This window comes from Aspergillus fijiensis (assembly GCF_003184825.1).
Source record: "Aspergillus fijiensis CBS 313.89 unplaced genomic scaffold BO72scaffold_59, whole genome shotgun sequence".
NCBI lineage: Eukaryota > Fungi > Ascomycota > Eurotiomycetes > Eurotiales > Aspergillaceae > Aspergillus > Aspergillus fijiensis.
The window spans coordinates 26,203-49,127 of NW_024469035.1; the positions used below are offsets into that span (position 1 = coordinate 26,203).

The 22,925-nt window shown below is 41.6% G+C and overlaps 7 protein-coding genes across 7 annotated transcripts; 5 read left to right on the top strand and 2 right to left on the bottom strand.

The window, feature by feature from the left end:
* Positions 1-7,724: 7,724 nt before the first annotated feature.
* BO72DRAFT_233933 (ammonium transporter) lies at positions 7,725-9,408 on the top strand. The gene is made up of 3 exons (XM_040939875.1): positions 7,725-8,163; positions 8,214-9,049; positions 9,103-9,408. Exons 1-3 carry the CDS (start codon positions 7,756-7,758, stop codon positions 9,209-9,211), a joined length of 1,353 nt encoding a protein of 450 aa, XP_040797467.1. The 5' UTR covers positions 7,725-7,755; the 3' UTR covers positions 9,212-9,408.
* Positions 9,409-10,905: 1,497 nt separating this feature from the next.
* BO72DRAFT_518180 (phosphatase PAP2 family protein) lies at positions 10,906-12,059 on the top strand (the record flags this gene model as incomplete). Its single annotated transcript, XM_040949637.1, has 2 exons — positions 10,906-11,027; positions 11,090-12,059. Exons 1-2 carry the CDS (start codon positions 10,918-10,920, stop codon positions 12,057-12,059), a joined length of 1,080 nt encoding a protein of 359 aa, XP_040797468.1. The 5' UTR covers positions 10,906-10,917.
* Positions 12,060-12,973: 914 nt separating this feature from the next.
* On the bottom strand, positions 12,974-14,092 carry BO72DRAFT_518186 (DUF3431 domain-containing protein; the record flags this gene model as incomplete). Its single annotated transcript, XM_040949638.1, has 3 exons — positions 13,810-14,092; positions 13,093-13,728; positions 12,974-13,022 (listed from the first exon to the last, which is right to left on the bottom strand). The coding sequence occupies exons 1-3, from the start codon at positions 14,058-14,060 to the stop codon at positions 12,974-12,976; spliced, it is 936 nt and encodes a 311-aa protein (XP_040797469.1). The 5' UTR covers positions 14,061-14,092.
* Positions 14,093-14,868: 776 nt separating this feature from the next.
* Positions 14,869-17,524, top strand: BO72DRAFT_518194 (fungal specific transcription factor domain-containing protein; the record flags this gene model as incomplete). Its single annotated transcript, XM_040949639.1, has 7 exons — positions 14,869-14,901; positions 15,150-15,250; positions 15,345-15,826; positions 15,881-16,197; positions 16,258-16,683; positions 16,742-16,974; positions 17,035-17,524. 7 exons carry the CDS (start codon positions 14,869-14,871, stop codon positions 17,522-17,524), a joined length of 2,082 nt encoding a protein of 693 aa, XP_040797470.1.
* A 482-nt stretch (positions 17,525-18,006) lies between these two features.
* BO72DRAFT_386980 (uncharacterized protein) lies at positions 18,007-19,351 on the top strand (the record flags this gene model as incomplete). Its single annotated transcript, XM_040941660.1, has 2 exons — positions 18,007-18,242; positions 18,319-19,351. The coding sequence occupies 2 exons, from the start codon at positions 18,007-18,009 to the stop codon at positions 19,349-19,351; spliced, it is 1,269 nt and encodes a 422-aa protein (XP_040797471.1).
* Positions 19,352-20,031: 680 nt separating this feature from the next.
* BO72DRAFT_480177 (MFS general substrate transporter) lies at positions 20,032-21,637 on the bottom strand (the record flags this gene model as incomplete). The annotated part of the gene is made up of 5 exons (XM_040947613.1): positions 21,296-21,637; positions 20,815-21,216; positions 20,563-20,744; positions 20,340-20,508; positions 20,032-20,235 (listed from the first exon to the last, which is right to left on the bottom strand). The coding sequence occupies exons 1-5, from the start codon at positions 21,533-21,535 to the stop codon at positions 20,032-20,034; spliced, it is 1,197 nt and encodes a 398-aa protein (XP_040797472.1). The 5' UTR covers positions 21,536-21,637.
* Positions 21,638-21,821: 184 nt separating this feature from the next.
* Positions 21,822-22,684, top strand: BO72DRAFT_488922 (uncharacterized protein; the record flags this gene model as incomplete). The annotated part of the gene is made up of 2 exons (XM_040948061.1): positions 21,822-22,179; positions 22,259-22,684. Exons 1-2 carry the CDS (start codon positions 21,922-21,924, stop codon positions 22,682-22,684), a joined length of 684 nt encoding a protein of 227 aa, XP_040797473.1. The 5' UTR covers positions 21,822-21,921.
* Positions 22,685-22,925: the final 241 nt, after the last annotated feature.

Genomic DNA, 22,925 nt, shown 5'->3' on the forward strand with positions numbered 1-22,925 from the left:
CTAATTTAGCTTCTTTTTATATTAGAATATTTAGAATTTTTAGAAGCCAAAGATATTATTACTAAAATTCTTAATAACAAAACAATTTTTATTATATTTTTATTAGAATTATTAAGATTCTATATATATTTGATTTTCTTATTTATAATTTACTGGCAGATCTCTTATTTGCTGAGTGGCCACAATGGTCTTCTGTCCAGCTGTTACGGGTAAATCCTGACAACCCAGTTGGCCACCTACAAGTTTTTTATATCTCCCCTATGTAATAGTTGTGATATTAACCATTTTAAATCCTTTTATATATTTAACTCTTTTTTATCTTACTAGACTATAAAAAAGTAAGAATTAGTTTTAATTCTAATAAACTACTATTATTTTATATCTAACTAATCTCTTTTCTTTTAATAATTCTAATTCTTTTTTTTTAGTTATTTATAGAATATAGTATATTATTTCTATAATTATATCAGAATAGCAACTCGAAATCAAAAAACTCTATTATTCCTAAAAAATCTTTATTTTTAATATTTTCAGATTTTTTTTTAGAAAATCTTACTGTAGTTAAAAATACTATTAGCTATTTATAAAACTATTAGTATTTATAGTATTAAACTACTAAATTATAAAAAAAAATTTAGTAAAATAATATTAAACTAGTATTATATTATCAGCAGAAATCTTTATTCCTTTTATATAATTCTAAAATAAAAATTAAGATTAAGAATATTCTACAGTTTAAACTTTTTTTTAATATTTAGAAATAATAAGAATAGTTTTATAATTTAGATTATAATTTTTAAGAAGTATCTGCTAAATTTAATACTAATTATTATAAAATTCTTAAAACTATAAGCTATATAAGTATAACTTATTAATAAAAATAATATTAATATTTTAATAAATTACTATCTAAATAAAAAAAAGATATTAGTTATTTATAGTTTATCTTTTTAAAATAGATCTTATTTTTAATTCGAAATACTGCTATTTTTAAATCCGATATTATAAGCCAGTTAAAAAAAACCTAATAAAAAAATAATTAAAATCTGTATTATTTTTATATCTATCTTAATATTTTAAAATAATACTTTTCTAGAGCTATTAAAAAGAAATAAAACTATATTTTTTTTGCTAAACTATTTTCTGATTTTAGTTGTTATATATAAAAATATATATATTAATTATTTAAAAAATAAGATAAGATAATATCTTTTACTACTTACTATTAGAATTTATATTTTTAATATCTAAAATAAAAATAAGAACTAGAACTACTAAATATTTTTTAAAAATAATCTTAATTCTATAATAATATTTAACTTTATAATTCTAAATCTAATTATATTAAACTAATACAAAAACTACTCCGGTACTTTCTATATAATAATACTAAATATTTAGTTAATTAATATTTAAAAAAAAAGTCAGCTTGAATTTAAGAATTATAATTAAAAAAAAGTAATATAAAAAAATAAAATAAATTAAGATTAATTTTTCCATCTCAGCTCTAAATTAAGAAATAGAAATAACTAATAAAATATTAAAACTTATATAAATATTATATATTAGAAAAATCTATATAAATATTAATAATAGTATAATATATAATCTAATTAGTATTAATTTTATATATTAATACTAATATATTTTTTTTTAAAATTAGTATAATATACTTTTTAATTAAAAGCTATTAATTATATTATAATTATCAGCTATAAAATATAAAATATTTTCTTAGATATTATTAATTTAAGAAAAATATAATACTATTTTATTAAACTATATATTATTATTATCTAGAATACTCTAATCCTATTATTTATAACTATTCTAATAAATCATAAAATTTATCTATTTTTATAAAATAAATAATAGTAATTAAAATTTAATAATATTTAAAAACTAAGTTTTTAGAAATTTATTAAGATCTGCCGGAATTATATATATATTTATATTTTAGTTAAAATCTTAAGAAAACTATAGTTTTCTGAAGATAATAAACTATTAAACTATTTTTTAAATAATACTATTCTACTAGATTTAGCTGAATTTGCAGATATTTTTTTATTTAACTAGTTTAAAATTCTATCGGAATATTATAATAAAAATTATATTATTAATCTTATTAAAGATAAATTACTATTATTTAGTCTTATTTATTCTTTATTTAAAAAAGAGCTATCTATTCTTAAAAACTATATTAATAAAAATATTATTAATAAAAAAATATAATTTTTAAAAAGTTCTATAGAAGCTTTTATTCTTTTTATATCTAAAAAAAATAAAAGTCTATATTTATATATAGACTACTATAGACTTAATAGAATTATTATTAAAAACTAATATCTACTTTCTCTAATTTTTAAAATTCTGGATTATCTTATAAAATATAAATATTTTAGTAAGATTAATATTTAGAATACTTACTATTATATTTATATTAAAAAAAGAAATAAATAAAAAATTATATTTTATATATATTATAGCTATTTTAAGTATATAATAATATTATTTAGCTTAACTAATACTTTTATATTTTTTTAGAATTATATTTATTTAGTACTTTATAATATTTTTAATATTATTTATATTATATATTTAAATAATATTCTTATTTTTTAATAACTAAATATAAATATATTAAATATATTAAATAAGTATTAATATAATTATAATAAGCTAATTTATATATTAAAATCTTAAAATATTTCTTTTTCTAAAAGTAAGTTAAATTTTTAAACTATTTTATCTTTTTTAAGAATATTATAATAGATTCTAGTTAGATTAAAACTATTATTTTATAGCTATTATCTACTATTTATTATAATATTTAAAACTTTCTAAGATTTTATAATTTTTATTATTAATTTATTTATAATTTTTTCTTATTAGCCTTATTTTTAACCAATCTAATAAAAAAAAGCTAAAATAAAAAGAAGTCTAATATTTATTATTTATTCTTAATTAAAAAACTAGTATTTTATTAATTTATTTATATTTTTTAGACTGTTTTTTTATTATATTTTTTTAATCTAATTTAACCTATTTGAATAAAAACTAATATCTGTAATAAAAAAATAGCCGGTATTCTAATCCAGCCTAAACTAACTAGATAATATTATATTATTATTATATAATCTAAAAAATTTTTAGATATAAAACTAAATTAGAATATTTTAAATTAGAAATTTTTTATTATTATCTATTTTTTTAAATATTAGTATTAATATCTTAATAGGACTTAATTTTTAATTAAAGTTTTATCTAATTATATAAATTTATAAATATTTATAAATTAATCTAGACTTAATAAATATTAAATATATTAGTATATAAGCCTGATATTTTTTGATTTTATTATTAAATATAAATTAAATAAAAATAATTCTATTAATATTTTATTTAGATTATTTAAGCCAGCAAAAAATTTATATAATAATAATATTATAAAAATATTATATAAACAGTTAACACCCGCCTTAACAGCATCTAAAATTAGAAAATTCTAATTTAGATATAATAAAATATTTTTATAAAAAAGCTCTAGATTTAGTATTTATATAATATTAAGTAAGTCTATAGGCTTAGCCGGTATAGAATTAGCTAACTAGATTATAATTTATTTATTAAACTATTTAAGTTTTATTAATATTACAGCTATAAAAAATATAAAACAAAACAAAAAGATTTATAAATCTTACTATAATAATAATTTAAGAAAATTAATTAAAAAATTATAAAATAAGAATTCTAAAATTAAAAAAAAAAAAACTTAGCTATCTAAAAATTAAAAAATCACCTATAATAAGTTATTATATTTTAAAAATAGACTTTATATATTAAAAATAGATAGTCTATACTAAAAATTATTATAATAATATTATAACAATCTACTAGTAGAATACTTTGGTTAAAACAGAACCAAACAATTTTTCTATAGAAAATTCTATTAGATTAATTTTTAAAATAATATAAAAAATTATATAATAATTTGTTCTATCTGCTAATATTAGATTATATTTAGATATTATTTCTATAAAAAATTAAAAAGTCTACTAATTTTATTAAAACTATAAAATAAAATAATTATAAATTTTATTATTAGACTACCCGAGCTATATCTTAATAGTAATTAAATAGATTTTATTCTTATAATTATAAATTATTTTATAAAAATAAACTGTTTTATAGCAGTATTATATATAATTTATATAAAAAAACTAGCTGAGCTTTTTTATTATAAAATCAAATTAAAATTTAGATTATTTAATAAAATTATTACAGATAGAGGTTTTTTATTTATTAGTTAATTTTAATTAATTTTTTATTACCAAACTAAGATTAAAAAACAATTATTAATAGTATTTTATTCATAAACTAATAGCTAAATAAAAAAAATTAATTAAGTACTTAAATAGTATTTATAATATTTTATAATTAAATATTAAAACTATTAGATAAATCTATTTAATAAAACAGAATTTATATATAATAGTTATCTAAATATCTTAACAGAAACTATTCTTTTTAAAATATTAATAGAATATTCTTCTAAATTCAGACTTAGAATCAAGAATAATCCCAGAAAAGTAGAAATCCTATTAATTCTAAAAAAACTAAAGAAATTATATATTCTATAAAAAAAGCTATAGAAAAACTAATAAAAAATAAATAAAAAATATTCAACTTATTATAATAAAAATCAGAGAATCCTATTATTTAAAAAAAAATAAAATAGTTTATATTTTTAAGTAAAAAGATCTAGTTAAACTGTCTACTATAAATATTAAATTTAAAAAAATAATTTAAAAATTAATTTCAAAGTTTATAGAATTCTTTAGAATTCTAAAAATAGTAGAAAAGTAAGTATTTTATTTATATTTTTCTAAACAGTATATATAGTTATATAATATATTTTATATATTCTTATTAAAACTATAAAAAACTAAGAAAAATAATATTAAAATATTATTAATATTAGATTTAGATAATAATAAAAAATAAAAGATAAAAAAAGTATTAAATAGCTTATATTATTATAAAAAATAGTTTTATTTAATTGAATAGTAAAAATAGTTTTCTAAATATAATTAATAGCTATCTACAGAAAATTTAACAAATATTTAAAAAAAGTCTATAAGTTTAAAAAACAGAATTTAGTATTATAAAACTTAAAATCAGTATATAAATAAAATAATAATAAAATACTCTAAATATAAATATATATATAACAGTCACTAAAATTATAATAAAATAAATATAATAAAATTATATAATATATTAGTATTATTTACATCTATAAATCTAGATCTAGTGATTATAAAAAAAAAAAAGATCAGACCCGGACTATATTTAACGGAATAAAAATAAATAATATTATAATAATATAAGAATATTAAAATATACTATAAATACTAATAAAATAATTATATTATAAACTATAAATAATAATAATTAGAAAAATATTATAAAGCTTCTAAATAAAATACTTCTTATTTTTCTATCTATTAATATATAAATATATTATTTTTCAATAATATTATCCAAGAATATCGAAATTACAAGTTGCTAAAGTAAAAAGTCTATATTACTAAAAAAAGATAAAAATACTTAAAATTCTGATTTATATATATAATAAAAGTATAATTTTTAATAATAAATCTATAATATACTATAATATATTTTAATTAATATATTAGCAATTTTTTAATAAAATAAAATAACTATTTACTATTATTACTTTTTTAGTTGTAATAAAGATATAATATTTAATTTTATAAATCTTTTTTATATTAATAAACTTTATTATAAGTACAGCAGTAAAATTACCGATAAACTAGCAGAATACCGGATTCTAGATATTTTTATATTTAATATTCTAAAAATATATAGTCTAGTATAAAATCTTTATAAAATTAGATATATTTTTTAGTATATTTATTACTATCTAACCAACAATTAGCTATATTATAATAATAGAATAGAAAATATACTAAAATATAATTAGATTTCCGCGTAGTATACTGCTGGTATTTTACTAAAAAAATAATATTAAAACAGTAGCTAGATTTAAATTATATATTAGATTTAGTAATATAATTCTTAACTAAAGTTCTTAAATATTTCAGATAGAATATAATAATAAAGCAGAATAAAATCTCTACTAAAAAATAGTAAATAGATTTTAGAAATATTTTAATTTATTAATAAAACTACAGCTATTTATTAGTATTTTAATAATATTAAATATAGATTTATACTTATTTTTCCGACAGTATAAATAGTATAAAAAATAATTTATAACAACGCTAAAATATAAGTAAAATAAAAATATTACAAAATTACAAAAATAAGATTAAATAATAGTAGAAAAGTTGGTAAAATATAATTATACCGTTATTATTATATATAAAGAAATATTATATTTCTAAAGCAGAATAATACCAACTCGCGAAATACTAATCCAAACTTGGTCTAGCTTTATAGTAGTATTACCCGCTGTTACTGTTTATACTAAACTAGTTAGAATAATCAATAGAACAGTAGTATTATACTGTTTAGATACTACTAAAAACAGCTGTATAAAAAAAAAGTCTAATTATTATAAATAAATCTTAATAATCTAGTTAGCTATTTATAAGTTCTTTATGTTTCTTCTATATAACAGTTATAATATTAACCACTTTAAATCCTTTTATATACTTAACTTCCTTTTATCTTGCTAGACTACAGAAAAGCAAGAATTAGTTTTAATTCTAATAGACTGCTGCTATTCTATACCTAACTGACCTCTTTTCCCTTAACACCAGCTCTGGATGCTGCCGCTGCTGCGTCTCCGTCACAGCCCACTCAGTCTACATTTATCCAGGCACCAGAAACCGGTCACATATTACTGAGCTCACGAATCCTCCAACTGAGAAATCTAGTTCTTGGATCATTTTCATGCTGTAAGATTTTTTTCTCTGACACTCTTATTCAGCATGCCATGTGGACAGAAAGACCTATGTCTAAAGCGGCGTCGCTGCGTTCATTATCGACGTGAGCATGCAAAGGTAAACTATACTCAACTGTGCCCTGAGAAGTTATACAAAGCACTCATGGTCCATTGTGTGATGGTAGCAGACCTTGCTCAATCTGCGCGAAGCGAGGCCTCAACTGTACCTTCTCCACGCCTACCTTCAACTTCACCATCGTCTCTTACCAGCGCCGCCTACAATTAAGTGCCCTAGGTGCTTACCGGCCTACAAGTGAGTCGTCATATACCAGTTTCTTTTTCGATTTCGTGGGCTTTGCCACCTCGCCATTCATCCAACTTTTCTCCTTTGAATCCATTGGGGACCTTTTCCGCCACGATGATTTAGTGCGCAGCCAGAATTGGAGCCTTCAAAGGCGCCAGTCAAAGTGATCAAGCTCACATTACTTCCTTTAGCTTTTGCACTGTACCTAGCGGATGCATAATCACGGCCGCGTTAGTCGCCCAGCACTTTCCTGCAAGGCATCAACTATTCATCCCATGCATGTTGTCTTGGCAACCCCTCTTTCATGCACTTATCTTATCAATGTTCACAGCTCATAGCTGAGCTTGATCTTGTCGAACACTTTCGCTCAAGTCGTGCCAACTGATAAGCCATGCATGTATGATTCGTCACTCGTGCATAACTCATCATTCTCCCTTCCGAATGACCTATAAAGCCTAAGCTCGCGACCTAGCACTTTCAGCATGCTGTGTCGAGCATCGCTTTACACTCAACCGCCATGTCGGTCCAGGCAGCCTGGGAGAGCTGCTCCAAGATTGATACTCTGTTCATTCTTGTGTGTTCTGTCTTTTGCTGGCTAATCATTCCTGCTGTCGGTCTTGCCTACTCGGGTTACTCTACACGCTTTAACAGTCTCGCATCCTTCTACCCTGGTTTGCTGGCGGTCGCTGTCTGTACCATTCAATGGTGGATGATTGGGTACTCTCTCGCCTACAGCGAGGGGAACAGCGTTATTGGAGATCTCAACAAGGCTTTTCACGTTGGAGTTCTTGCTGAACCCGTCGGTTCTATCCCCGAGATCTTGTTCTCGGAGTTCCAGCTCATCTTCTGCGCTACTGTGTGTGCAATCGCGATCGGTGGAGCCTGTGAGCGTGGGCGTCTACTTCCCTTAATCCCTTTCATCTTCGTCAGTCACCATTCCTGGTACTCCCGGATCGCTCCGCTAACACTGTATAGCTATGGTGCACCTTCATCTATGCACCTCTTGCCCACATGGTCTGGTCTGAAACAGGGTTTCTCGCCAACCTTGGTGCCCTCGACTTCGCTGGAGGCACGCCAGTTCATATTTGCAGCGGAGCCACAGCCACTGCTCTAAGTGTGTATCTATCCTATCCTCTGTTCCGTTCACGACGCTCCTCGTTGCGCACCCCGAGCCATCTCGCTCTTCACCGCCCACACAATACACTTTGTCAACTTCTCGCTCTAATCATCATCTGGAACGCCTGGCTTGCCTTCGACGCGGGCACCACCCTCGCCCTCAATTTCAAGAGCGTCATGGCCGCCTGTGTGACCAACCTATGCGCTGCCTCAGGGGCCATCACATGGGCTAGTCTCACGTATTACCATACCGGCAAATGGAGTCTAGACAGCACCTTTCTCGGAGCGATCGCGGGACTCGTCCTCATCACCCCAAGCGCCGGTTTTATTGACATGCCGACCGCAATGGGATTTGGTGTTCTCGGCGCAGTCTGTGGCTACCAGGCTCTGCGCATCAAGTTCACCAAGCACGCGAAATACTACCGCTGGGTTGATAATGGCGATACTTTCGCCACGCACTGTCTTGGTGGGTTTCTGGGTACCATAGTCACGGGCCTCTTTGCGCAAAAGGAAGTGGCTGCGTATGACGGAGTCACGGAAATCACGGGTGGGTGTCTCTTTGACGGGAACTGGACACAACTTGGGATCCAAGTCGTCGAGGCGCTGATCGGCTTCGTCTGGAGTTTTGGAGGAAGTTATCTACTCTATGCATTGATCGATTGTGTGCCTGGGTTGGAGGTTCTGGCTACAGATGAGTATGTTCTGAGGGGTATCGGGTGAGAGAATGATCGCTGACTTATGTGGACAGTGAGGTTATTTCTGGGCTGGACAAGTCTCAGATGGACGAGTCGTTGCACGAAGCTCAATGGGCTGGAGAGGAGGGATACCATCCATTCCAAGGCTCAGTCCAGATATAGAAGGGCATATCGGTGGCTTATGGATGAATTGGCTATTTGCTGGCACTGCTTCACAATTATCAAAAGCTTGAAGCTGTGCTAAAAAGTGAAAAGAGCGATCTCTATGCTCACTCAGTTGACAACAACCAACACTTTAGCACTAGACAACGAAAAGCACCTAACACATTCCATAACTTGTGGGACACTCTACAGAGGACTTACTCCGGACCCCATGCAAAATCTGCCTCACAATCACTATAGACACATTGGATTCGATTCAGCATCAAACCAACTTCTTCGTAAAAATGTCCTCTTTAGCCCCCACGCAGCAAACAGGAAAAGCAAATGAATTTCGACCGCAACAAAGGAACTCACCTATCCTCGTCCATCCCCGGCTCTCCGACTCGCCACTCCCATGTTACCGAAACTAACTTTAAACCACCGCCCCTCTGATTCAATGTTCAACCACAAGGATGGCCAATACGACCCAGGGAAACTACCCGGACCCAAGACTCACGGGCTCGTGTACAGAAAGCTACCATTCGGAGCTGATTGCCGAGTTGCACAGCCATGCTTCATCATGATTTTGAACCTGTCTAGGTCTCTGGATAAGCAAACTTTCCCTGATGATAGCTTAGCCACTTTCGATCATGATACTACGGCTCTGAGAAGAACTTTGAAGCCCATCCACACTAAGAATTAGTCAGAATTATTTCGGCTTGTGGATTATTATCTGAAAGTCTTCTGTAGCATTGTTCAATAATCGCATTGACCGCGTCTTGACTATAGCTATATTCAATTCATGGGTTCCTGTTATCTGTGTCAGCGACTGGCGCGTCTTGGCTCCTGCAATCGATAGACTGTTGGAAGCTTTGTTCCTTATTAAAGCACCGATCACAAATTGAGACATTGGCTGCTGCCTGGGTTGTGTACGGAAGTTGTTCTAATCTCTCCTGAAAGTCGAGATGTCTCATAACTGTGGCATCTTCCCTGGATACTTTAAATACATTGTTCTCCGACTATGCACCACCAGTCTGAGGGAGCGCCCTGTGCAGCAGTTACAGGGTATATTGCCACAACTAACAGATTTAAGGTTATATCAGTTGCAATAATATAGTGTAGTAACTTATCAGCCCTGAAAAACAAGACCAAGCGCTTGCGTGGTAGAACAGGGGCGAGAGCAAATGACAAGGATGAGAAAAATAAGGGAAGTCGTTTAGCGATGCATAACGCGAGGCGCTGATTGACGAATGTAGTTCTCATTATATGCCGGAAATTCTCGTATCTAAAAGTGCCGGACAGAGATGACTCCACTGATCGTGATTATCTAGCTGATACATAACCTCATGGAGGAAGGGGATCGAAACTGCTGCCTTTGCTTGCTTTCTATGCTACGCTGAGATACTACGGCGTAGGCCTGTAACAACTCATATACCAACGCATAGATGCATAAACATGAGAGATAGTGAATTGATGCGAGTCAATTTCAAGAGGTCACTTGCAATCGAGCCAATTTCCCTAATACTCTCCATACGGGCTGAAAATGGCAGCGTTAGCCTAAGCCTAGGGCTTGTTTGATTCGCGATCCAATGCCGCTGCTCCTTAAGCAGTTTTAGTGCCTGAAACATAATGGTGGGCCTTGCCGCCTGGCACTATGATTGACTATAAATGTCCTCTACCGGCCCTGTAGATAACATTCGTTAATTCTATGGACTACAAGATTCACTATGGCAGCCATGAGGCAAGACAGCAGAGACTTTGCCCTGCTATCCGGCGAGCCAAGAAGAACCCCCAAGCGCTTGATATTCTCCTACGTGCTCGACTGGATGTTCATCATGTCTGTAGCGTTGACCCTGGCGCGATAAGAACGCCCATTGCTGAAACTCTTCTCATTTGCAGTCTTCTCGTCATCGTCGGTGCCATCCTATACAGCATCACCGGCTCCGAGCACGTCTTCTCCCTCGACGACCCCAGCATTTCCTATCCCTTGAAAACCGACACCGTCTCGATCGTCACCGTCGGAATCGTCTGCTGTGCCGTCCCCGCGCTTCTCATCGCCGCCCTCAGTCTCCTCCTCCCGATCCCCTGGAGACTCCGCCTCTGGGAATGGCACGCCGGGTGGCTGGGGCTGGGTCTCAGTCTCGCCGGCGCCTTCTTCATCACCTCCGGCCTCAAGGACGTGGTGGGCAAGCCCCGGCCGGATCTGCTCGCGCGGTGCCAACCCAACCTGTCGTCCCTCAACATAACCGCGTACGCCGTCAGCGGGCTAGGCGTGGAGCGTCCAGAAGCCCCAGTGATGGTCACCACGCGCATCTGCCAAGCGACCGACTCCAAGACCCTCCGCGACGGATTCGCCGCGTTTCCGTCCGGTCACTCCTCGTTCTCGTGGTCAGGCCTGCTGTACCTGTCGCTCTGGCCGGGGGCGAAGTTCGCCCGTGCTGTTCCTGCTAGTCCTGCTCACTGCCGGGACGCGTCCAGCCGGGCTGCTGCTACTGCTGCTGCTCCACCCGTGTATCTACTCGTGCTGACCGTTATTCCCATCGGCGGTGCACTCTACATCTGCGGCACTCGCTATATGGACTACATGCATGCCGGGTGGGATATTCTGGGAGGGAGTTTGATTGGGATCGTCTTTGCGATTCTGGGCCTCCGGTGGTATCACGCCCCAGCTGGGCAGGGGGATGGGGGCTGGGGCCACGCGTTGGGTCCGCGGTCAGCGGACCATGCGTTCGGGGTGGGCTTGGTTGCCCCAGGGGAGTCTGAGGGTGATGACCACAGGCAGGTGGAGAATCGCGAGGGGTTTCTGGATGTCGAGCTCAACACTATCGATGGAGGCTCGCAGAGTGTGTTGCGGGTTGCCAATCCCTAGGCTGCTTGTTTTGGATTCGGTTTTGTTCATGTCCTATGTACAGTACAGTATGCCGTGTGGATCCTTTTGGTAGTCCGACTTGCGGCTCCTGTACGCTATTGAAGATTCATGCATTGCTCTTGCCAACAAGGATTCAGCAGATTATCTCTTTCGGTAGACAAAGGAACGTATCCATTTCGGACCCTTGCTCCAAGAATTTAGATACGTTGAAAAATACCGGGCGCTCTGACCCACTTCGGGTCTCCGCAATCCGCATTCAAATTTCTTTTACGAAATTCGAAGTGGGTTTGGACCCAGACCCAGTTGCCCCAGTGTGCAATGGGAATTTGGGGATTAACCACGTGTGTGCCCATGCCTCGGATTTCAGGATCCATGAATTCAAGTCAAGAATCGAGTTGATACACCGTTGCTTGCTTGGGGGGAGAGGAGAAATTTGGCTTTCGGCCGCCCGAACTTCCGAACAAATTTGGGAACATAGATAAGGATTGAAGGTACTAGTTAGCAGAGCACCAAAAACGTATGTATCGTAAGATATCAACGTAAGCATTGTGGCTTAGACCAGGGCAGGAAGAGCAGGGAGATTGTATGGTGGGAGTAAACTGATGTTCAGCTGCAGCATTGGGTTGGTTGTAGCAAAAATAGATTAACGTTATGGCTGTTGCCTGTGTGAGCTGCTTCTCAGGGTATTCAGCCGGAAACCCTATCTTCCCCCCATGGGAGCTAAGCTTTCACCGAGCTATACCAGAATTGGTCTAAGATTGCAATGTTACAAGCCACTATCGTTGCATTAAGCAGGAACTCAGACGACCGTAAGCTACAGGTTGAAGAGAGATCACAGTTGTACTCGGGCACCCAGCGATAAATATTGAAAGTAACTACAATAGTGCTTCTTCAGAAGGCTTCTGAATAACGGCTCAGCACCGCCCATACACCTGGCAGTAGCACAGTGTTGAATCCGGACAGCTGAACAACCGCAACCCAGCTTGATTAGTACAATCTGCTCCAGACACGGGGCCCTCAAGGCATGACTTACTACACGGGTTCTTTGCCGAAAATAATATGCCAAAGATATTCCATCACCCGGCCGCTGTGCGCGTCGTCCAGATCCGTCTCGATGACCCATTGTCGGATCTTCACGTAGTCAGCCCGGGGTCTCTTCAGCACCCGCTGTCGGGACACCGCGAACTGCGCACAGCACGGCGCCGCAATCCGGACCGGAATCTGAAGAGCCTTCTCCCCGTCGCTCGGTTGGGATATCATGACCCCAGTGTCGTCGTCGTCATCGTCTGCAGGCGGCGTGCTGGTATTTCGGAAGACCTCCCGGAAGATCTGAGGCGTCAGATGGCCGTGGGGGTATGCGGTCCTCACGCATCCCGGGTTCGCGTTGCATCGCAGGTTGACGTAGCCATTCTGCTGGACAAAGTCAACCCGCAACGCTCGCATGGACCAGACGTTGTCGTGCAACGGGGCGTCGACGTGCCACGCCCGAAAAAACCCCGAGCGATGCGCGTGCAGGAAGACGATGGTCGAGGGCAGGTGCTCGTAGTGCTCGACCAGATAGGTCAGATAGGCCATGGATTCGTGGCCCTTGTTGAGCGGGGTTTTGAGCTGCTGGGTGTCGGCCACGGCTTCTTGGGAGGGGTTCACGGTGTATATGGCCCGTTGCCAGCTAGATATACACACATGGTTCAGCGATGCCTAGCTATTTTGGTGTGGATGCAGTTGGAGGGCGGGGGGTGTTCCAACTCACTCGGGTAGTTCTTGCTCGATCCAGTCGGTGTTTTCCTCCTGTAGTTTAGCGACGACTATCACCTTGTCACCGTAATCTTCTGTCATGTTCCTTGGCGGTCCTGCTGCGGTGGACCAAGAGTTGAACCAGTCGATGGCATATTGCTTTGCCTGGTATTGGTCGCATAGATCACGGAGATGGAAGTCCAGGAGAAGCAGGGGGAGGAGGAGTGCTATGCTGAAGCAGAGGAATAGTCGGAAGGGCCACTTCATGGTGATGTGTACGTTCCTAGCAGAACAAAAACTATCAAGTGACACATGAAGATTGGATAGAGCTTGGAGAGTAGAGGGATCGGTATGCTTGTTTAATATTCGTTGAGAACCTACCTTGTGGCTATACGGACATCTACGTATGCATACTTCAGGCTTCATCAAATCTATGATAGGCTTACCGAGCCCAGCACACTACATACTGTACATGATAGGAGACTGGTCAAAGGTTCCTCATGAATCTAGCCAAGGAGCGCCTGGCAGTCCCACCTGAACCGCACCAAGTGGGCACTATCAAGCTTGAATTTGTAGTGGTAACATATCCGATTTTTCCGGCATTCAATGTGACGAGTGAGCCATTTACACCTACCTAACTGAGACCATCTGCTTACCGATCACTTGCAAACGCTATTTGACAGTATACGTACACGTCCTTTTGATGCTTGTCGGGTACCAGCCATACTTCAGAGACACGCGTCTGGGTCACCGTGGCGAATGTTTCGGTCTGGTATTTTAATTACATCTCCGAAACCCGCAATACCGCATCAGAGAATACAATACCCACAGCCAGGGGATGAATGAACAAACAAGACCAACATCCACCACCGGCAGGTCGATTTCTTATCAGATCTGACCGGCCTCCATCTCTTACTTCTGCACTTCACCGTGATGACAGTGTCTCGTGCCATCCAGCAAGCAGCCATCGCCATTTTGGGGCGGATGCTCGGACATCCGAATATCAACTGTCCGGGGAAAGGAAAAAGATACCTCTACGCCAGGGGGGCGTTGTTGTTGGTGCTTCAATGGCAGAATGGCGTCCCAGGTGATTCTGGAAAGATCCGCTGTACGTCTTCTGTCCGGCTTGAGCCCCAGTTTCCTAGCAAGTTAGTGGCTTGGTGAAACTTTGCAATCTTCCTGTCTCCTTTCCATCCCACAAACCGCGACAAGCACAGATCTGACACCACGCTGACATCTATTGATGTGGTTGACAAGTGCGACCTCTGTCACTCCAGAAAGGTCAGTGACAAGATCGTGACACAAGTCATTTTACTTTCTTCTCCAGCATGTCGTCTAAGATAACAGCTGATATAGGTGAAATGTGACCGACTCGACCCTTGCATGAACTGCGTGGATGCGGAAGCAGAATGTCGAAGGGCTCGGCCACGGCGTAGTATGCGCCCTAGAGTCTCGCGGTAAGTCCCCAGACCTTTCGGTGAGCAGATCGTTTGCTCCGAAAACGTCTGCGCTCGTTGGAATGGCTTCGGGTTGTAACACCCCATCATCTAGAATCTCGGGACTGTCAAAGAGGCTCTCAACACTGGAGCAATACATAAGCAATCCCCATGTTCCTGCGGCATCCGCGAGACAGGAGCCGAGTCGCGACTTCCAAGCGTCTGAAAACAACAGAAACATGATACTAGACATTCCCCCGAGCTCCCAGGCTTCCAACATGAGCACGCCAAAAATCAAGACCGCAGTCGATGATGTGGCTTCTCGACGACCCATAGAAACACCCGCTGCAGTCGAGGACATAGCAACGCAACAAGCCTGTGAGGCACGACGCTCCATTCAGCAGGAACTGCGACAAAGCAACCACTTATCCTGCAACCGACGCACCATCCTGGAAAGTGCTCTATCCCTTGTAAACAAGATATCTGCGCCATCGTTAGAGAAAGGACTGTTCCATGAGAATACCAAAGAGTCGGAGGATTCCAGTCATTCAGGCCTGGAGGAGTTCACCCTGGAGACGTACTTCATGATGTCAGAGGGTTTGTGTTCAAACGTGAAGGAAAATCCTACCCTCTCCCTCTAACATTGGATAGACATAGCACACCGAGATTCGCCCGGGAAGCACTTGCATTGGCCCGACCATGTCTCGGTCAGAAGCCTGGAACATATGAGCCTGTCTCTGGCTGAAGGCAGAGTCGACCGTCAGACATCTCTGCATTATCGCGTCTGCGTCTATACCAAAGCCATTTTTTTCCTCGCCCGTCTGCGGGAACGACAGATGAATGGGCGGCTTCGCAACCATGTTAGAATGACTCGTCATAAATATACTCTAGCAGCTTTCAAGGCTCTAGACCAGGTTGATCTGAGTGGGACGCACTCTCTATCCTTAGTTCAGGCTCTACTATCCGGTGTATGTTGCACGGCTTTTTTAATCATTTGAATGTAGCCATCCTGACCATGTCTCGAATAGGCATTGCTTCATCAGATGCAAGGGAACCCCACGAAGAGCTGGACGCTAACGGCATTCGCTGCGCGGCTGCTTGTCGCCATGAATTACCACAACATTACCAATGATACACCCGTTCGAATACAGGAGGAAGAGGATGCCCGCTTCTGTCTTTCCTCCTGCTACTTACTCGATAAGTCACTAAGCATGCTTCTCCTTCGACCGCCCTCACTTCCACGTCTGGGAGTAAGTTCTGTCGCACTCATCCCTATGGACGACGGCATGTCGCTCAGCACGATCACCAGAACTACGGTTGAACTAGCGGAAGTTCAAGAGGCTGCATTGGAGCTATTATACAGATGGGCGGGGCCTGGGGATACAAGCAACCCTGCAACCGAGCTCGATGGGATGATCCAGCAGTTGATTTCGATGAAGATCGTGATCGAGGAGGCAAGCTGTTTCCTAGAAACTTCCTGCAATTTTGAGCTACAATACTGACCTCAATCAGCGCCGGGCAAGCTCCAGGCCGGAACTGCAGCTAGATTGGATGGCGGTAGAATTCCGATATCACGCGATGGTGACAACCATACTACAGTGCAAATCAAGGATCTGGGGCACGGCTCAGAACCGGGAGGAATGTCTTCAGCATGCGCGACATGCGCTCGAGGCTTTGAGCCGTCTGCAAACAGTTTTCAATGAGGACAGTGCCTTTGTTGGTGCTTACCCGATGTTCTTGACCTGGTGAGTAGAGCTCTTCCTCGTGACTGTATGCTGTATTCTGACGAGGTTTGACTACTCCAGGACTGTTTTCTCTTACCCCATGACTCCTTTCTATATCTTGTTCTGCAATGTGGTTGGGACGTCGAAAGTGGAAGACTTCCAGCTGATGCGCGACACCACCAAGGGTCTTTATCGGTTCATCGATCTAAACCCTGCAATCGGCAGGTTATACCACTTATTCACTCAATTTCTCGTCCTTTGCAGTCCGCTTGTTGAGAGGGAAGCAGAGAGTACCAGTCCCTGCTCTGTCCAGCAAAACATGAACCTCGACACTGAAGAGCCCAGCGTCCCAGTAGATGCTGGTATCCCCGTACTTAGCAAGGACAATCAACTCTACAATGGCTCGGCCCAGGAAGGAACTGGGGGTACCAGATCGTTGGATACGACAATACGACCAGAGATGGATTCGTGGTGGAACAATGCTCAGATGTGGGAACTGTTTGGCACTCAGCCTTCGCTCGAATGGGTGGATTCTGAGATCACCGATTTTGTGGCAGATGGCTATCCGTGACCAGGAATTAAAGACCCAATATTAGAATCTGCCTACATAGATCTTTTTTCCCTTCTAGAGGGCTATGTGAAATGTCCTCTGTATGTTGTGCATGGCTGCCTAGAGTTTCGTGCGGGCCAAAACCGGCAGCAAGCACCTTGACCCAGCAGGCCGAGAGTAAAAATACACAATACCGATTGCTTCCAAGGGTCTCTTCAGGCAGGCCGCGTCAGCTCCAGGGAAAGACAAGCTTTCGGCACTGAGGCTTGGCTCCGACCCATCGGTATTGTCAACGTACCACACTTTACCAACTTGATGGCCTCGCATCCTTTATTCTCTGCTTTCCCCCCCTCCCTCCCCCCCACCCCGAACGATCTGCTCGACATGCTCCGTTAATTCCTATGCGTGTGGATCACTACAGACACTTCTCAGCAATGTCTTTCACCCAACCATATACTCCAGCTTCTTCCTCTCGGGCCATCTCCATCTCACAGTCGCTGGACATGGTGCCTGAAGAAGACTCCGAGATGGATGACTCGCAATTCGAGACTCTACCACTAGACAACTTGAAGAAGAAGTCAACCAGCAGCGGGCGATTGATAAGTCCCCTCGGACTGTTTCGCAGTCTCTACGCTCCAAGGACAAGACCTCGTCGATCCTTCCCTGCACGCCCGCTCTCCCGAAGAGCGCGAATCATCCAAGCCTTGCGGCGGCTATTCTGCGGCGTGGTGTTCATCCTGTGAGTGTTGCTCAGCCTCACTCCCCAGACCGAATGTATATCTCTTCAAACCAACTGACACGGGATCCTGCGCCAGCGGCACATTCAAACTCGCCTCCATCATCTGGAACACCCTGGTCTACCTCTTCCCCGACGACCTCGACGCCCGCCTCGACGGCTGGCTCGTCCCCGGCGGCCGGCCCTCGATCTTCTCGCACTGGACGACGCACGGGGTCGAGCCGGTGCACTGCCACTCGCACAACGACTACTGGCGCGAGGAGCCGCTCTACTCGGCGCTGCGCGCCGGCTGCATCGGCGTGGAGGCCGACATCTGGCCGTCCAACCCCGACCTCCTGGTCGGCCACACGCCGTTCACGCTGCACGCCGACGTCACCCTGCGCCGCCTCTACCTCGACCCGCTGCTCGACCTGCTCCAGAAACACAACACGCGCAGCAGCCAGCTCCAGCCCGTCCACGGGTCGTCCCCGCCCGCGGGCGTGTTCGCCACCGACCCCGCGCAGACCCTCGTCCTGCTGATCGACTTCAAGACCGCCGGCGAGGCGCTGTGGGAGCCCGTGCAGGCGCAGCTGCAGCCCCTGCGCGCCGGCGGGTTTTTGACTTCCTACAACGGCACGGCCGTCGTCGAGCGGCCCGTCACCGTCGTCGCCACCGGCGATGTCCCCTTCCATCGCCTCGTCGCCAACACGACCTACCGGGATATCTTCTACGATGCGCCGCTCGACCAGCTGGAGGGGACTCCGCGGGCGTCGGAGAGCAGGGGGTTCGAGGATTCCCCTCCGGATTCCCCTCCAGCTTTGTCGGAAAGCGACGACGACGGCTACACCCGCGCGAACAGCTACTACGCCTCCGTGGACTTCCGGCGCACGATCGGGAGTCTATCCGGCAATCGGTTCTCGGAGGCGCAGTTGGCCCGCGTGCGCGCGCAGGTCGCCGCCGCGCATGCCCGCGGCCTGAAGGTGCGGTACTGGGGCACACCGGGCTGGCCGCGGGGGTTGAGGAATCATGTTTGGCATGTGTTGGTCAGGGAGGGGGTCGATCTGATCAATGTGGATGATTTGTATGAGGCGACGCGGCAGGATTGGCGGAAGCATCGGAGCTGGGGGTTGTGATTGGGGTTTGGAGCTACATCAGATTGTGGATTTACTAGTTTTGCTCAGGGCCTATGCTCAATGGCTCTCTCTCGGACGGATTTTGGTTCTAAGTAGAGATCTAGCGTCGCATGTCAATAGTGATGAGACTTGTCTTTGGAATAGGACTGAGTATTAGGATCCTGATTCCCCTCTCATTCTTTTTCTTTATTTCGCCTGCAATCCAACCAGAATGCATGCTATACTCAGCCACCCTTTATCAAAGTCTGGATAGCAGACGTTCGTCAATTGGTCATGCCATGCCCTAGCGCAAAAGCACAAGAGAAGTTTTAAATTTTGTCACCGAAACCCGAGTATCAGACCGAAACGCCGCGTATTGTAATAGCCGTTTCGGTCTTTAACCTCGGGATATTGAGCCCGATCCCGAGATGTGGGCGATGCCGAGATCTAGTTTATTTACTCGGTCGACCGATCTCATCACGAGCCTTTCCTTATCAGTATTAGCACATCCGTACCAGCACGCGGCTGGCAAGAACGTAAACCTAGCTAAACTCTCCACCTGGGTTGAAGACATGGCGGAGGCAGTGATCGAGGCTTCTAAAGTCTACATCTGTGTTGGATTTTCCGAACCGAACCAGAGGCCGCCGATAATGACCCAAGATGCTCCTGAACTTCACGCCCCCATGGGCACAAGGGTCATATCAAACCTCATGCTGTGACTGCGGGACCGGAGCTCGCAGTACCGTCCCCCAGATCAACAGCGCAACCGCCAACATCGCCACTAAGATGGGCTGCAGGACTGTCACTCCCTTGGCCTGTGCGATCGCTCCGATCGCGAAAGGGAAGACGGCTCCCCCGCCCATCGAGAACGCAGCTGCAAACCCAATGGCGGCGACATGCAGGTGCTTGGGCAACAACCGCGTCGCAACCACCACAACGCCGGGGAAGATGGTTCCCAAGAAGAATCCCACCAGGGCCACGGCTACGGCGGAGACGACAAACCCGGAACCAGCCAGAAGACCATCTCCAGCGCAATGGCAAGCAAAATGTACAGGATAATCGATCGTTTCTCGCCAATGCGAGGGGTGACGAACCCCAGCACAAAGCGGCCCAGCGTAACGCCGAGCCAGAAGCCCGTTCCAGCCATGCCCGATGCAAAGGAGCTGCCGTGGCGGACACTAGTCATGAATACGACGATCCACCCTCAAATTGCGACCTCGATGCCGCCATACAGGAAGAGAAAGAGAGAACAGATCCAGGTGGCTCGGTACGTGAGTGAGAGTCGGGTCTGGTGGAGCGAGCTTCCACCGCGCTCTCGACTCGCAGAAGAGGGATGATCCTGCTGATACCTGGATGCAGTCTCCGCCCAGAAGGCGCTGGTGGCAATGACGAGTTCAAGCGCCGCCGTCCCCGTCTGGGACTTGCACATTAGTGATGGCAAAACAAGACACAGAGCCCGTGCGGAAAGGGCTGATTTTACCTACCAGAAGGTGATAGTATGAGTTCCATTCCCAGCCAGCTTTCGTGATCACGCTAGTCGCAATCAGCGGACTCACTGTAGCCCCGATGCCATAGAATCCGTGGAAGCATCCGAGGACCTCGTGAGAATTGGCCATGCTGCTGATCCATACGTTCCACCCGGCATTCTGGATCCCGCTACCCAGTCCGACAAAGATGTACATGATCACCAGCACCGGGAAGGGGGGACGTGTGGAGATGACGGCAAAAGCAAGCAAGTGACATGCTGGACCGATAAACGCCACGCCGCGACGACCCAGGCGCTGGTGGATCAGATTAATAACGACCGCGGAGATAGTGTAGCCCAGGAATGGGGACAGGAACATAAGGGAGATTATAGTATAGCTCTTGTCGTAGGCGAGCTGGAGCTGGGAGCATGCAAAGTAGCCTGGATTAGCACTGTACTGACCATGCTCTTATGGGCGCCGAGAAGGCGGAGGTACAAACGTAAGGGATTATCGCCCCATATGCTGCATCATTGGCGCCCATGACCAGTGCGCTCCAGAAGGTGGCCAGTACTCTCCAGATCATAGCCTTTGACCCGTTCCATCGCAGGGCGACGGTGACCGCGTGGGAGGGCGGGGTGTCATTCTCGGGAGCGGGGCTCGCGGGAAGAGATGCAAGGTGTATAGCACCGCCAGACGAGACGACCGAGGGTGGGCGAGTGGGATCGAGATTCATGGGCATGGCAATGGCCAACTCGGTCTTTGTGCAAGGAAATATCCCGAATCTGGTTGGTGGTGATATGGGGATGTGGGAATTTGGGAATTCGAGAATTATAACATTTTGAGAAGTATGTCGGGGGGGAGGAGGGGAGAGGGGGTGTCCCGTGTTGCCAGTTGGCGCGGAGTTAACTTGAGGCGATGGTCTGAGCACTACGTACTCCGTACAAATGCGGCTAATGACAGTAAGCAGGTCATGCAAGGTGTGGTGGGGTTTTTTTGTTACAAGTAATTAATGTCAGATTCCGATGCGAGTTTCTACACCCTCCCTACTGCCTCACCGTACCAGGTTTATAAAAGGCCTGGCTGGCAACAATAAACCAGAAAAAAGAGGGACAACAACTTACAGCAATGGCTGGTAACCTGCCACAAGAGGTGGAAGCCTATCTCGAGGAAATAGTCAAGCGTCTGACGGAATACCTGCAACACCAGCTCGTGGGGATATATCTATTTGGGTCTGCGAGTTATGGCGCCTACGAGTCCGGCCTCAGCGACCTTGACGTACAGGCCATAGTGACGGATCGGCTGAGCACCGTCGAGAAGCAGGCAGTGATCAGCCGCCTAACCCACGCCGCCTTACCTTGCCCGGCGACAAAACTCGAGTTCGTGGTGTAATGCACAGAGCGCGGTGTATCCGGCCCGTCGTCACCCTCGCTTCGAACTCAATCTCAACACGGGGCTTCACCAGCCCGATCATATCAGCCTCGATCCCGCCAACGAGTCCAGCCACTGGTTTCTGCTGGATATCGCGATGGGACGTCAGCTTGGCCGCAGCCTGTGCGGCCCTGATCCGACCCACGCGTTCGGCGCGATTCCTCAACGCTGGATCCTGGAAGCAATCGCGGACTCGCTCGATTGGCACCACGAAAACGAACTCAGCTCTCCCAACAGCATTCTGAATGCGTGCCGAGGCTGGCAATTCATTGTCACGGGCGAGTTCTCTTCCAAATCGGATGGGGCCAAATGGGCCCTACAACAACAGGACTGTCCGGACGTTGTTCGACGGGCAATCCTCGCGCGCAACACAGGCGACAAACTCCCTGCGGCCCAGGCAAGGATGCTCTATGATATTGTTATGACGGCCAACCGTGCCAAACTCGCGACGGATATATAGCTTGACTTGGGCCCCCCAATCCATGGCAGGAGGTAAGCCATCGGGGTTCTAGAGCAGGGGTGGACAATCGAGATCTTTATTTATCTATACTCAGATTTTAGGCCAGTTCAAGAGTATGCGAACAGATGATTTATCGGGTCTTGAGGAGATGTGGTGATGTCGAATGACACGATCTTCCTGCGCAATCTAATAACAGGATGCTCAGGACGTTCAGCTACTTTAGCAGTTTTGGAATTTCTTG

What these genes read in the sequence shown, in the direction of transcription:
- BO72DRAFT_233933 (XM_040939875.1), top strand. Translation starts at nt 7,756, where the DNA reads ATGTCGGTCCAGGCAGCCTGGGAGAGCTGCTCCAAGATTGATACTCTG. An exon ending in CCTTAATCCCTTTCATCTTC is followed by an intron (nt 8,164 to 8,213) that starts GTCAGTCACCAT and finishes AACACTGTATAG; the next exon opens with CTATGGTGCACCTTCATCTA. An exon ending in GAGGTTCTGGCTACAGATGA is followed by an intron (nt 9,050 to 9,102) that starts GTATGTTCTGAG and finishes TTATGTGGACAG; the next exon opens with TGAGGTTATTTCTGGGCTGG.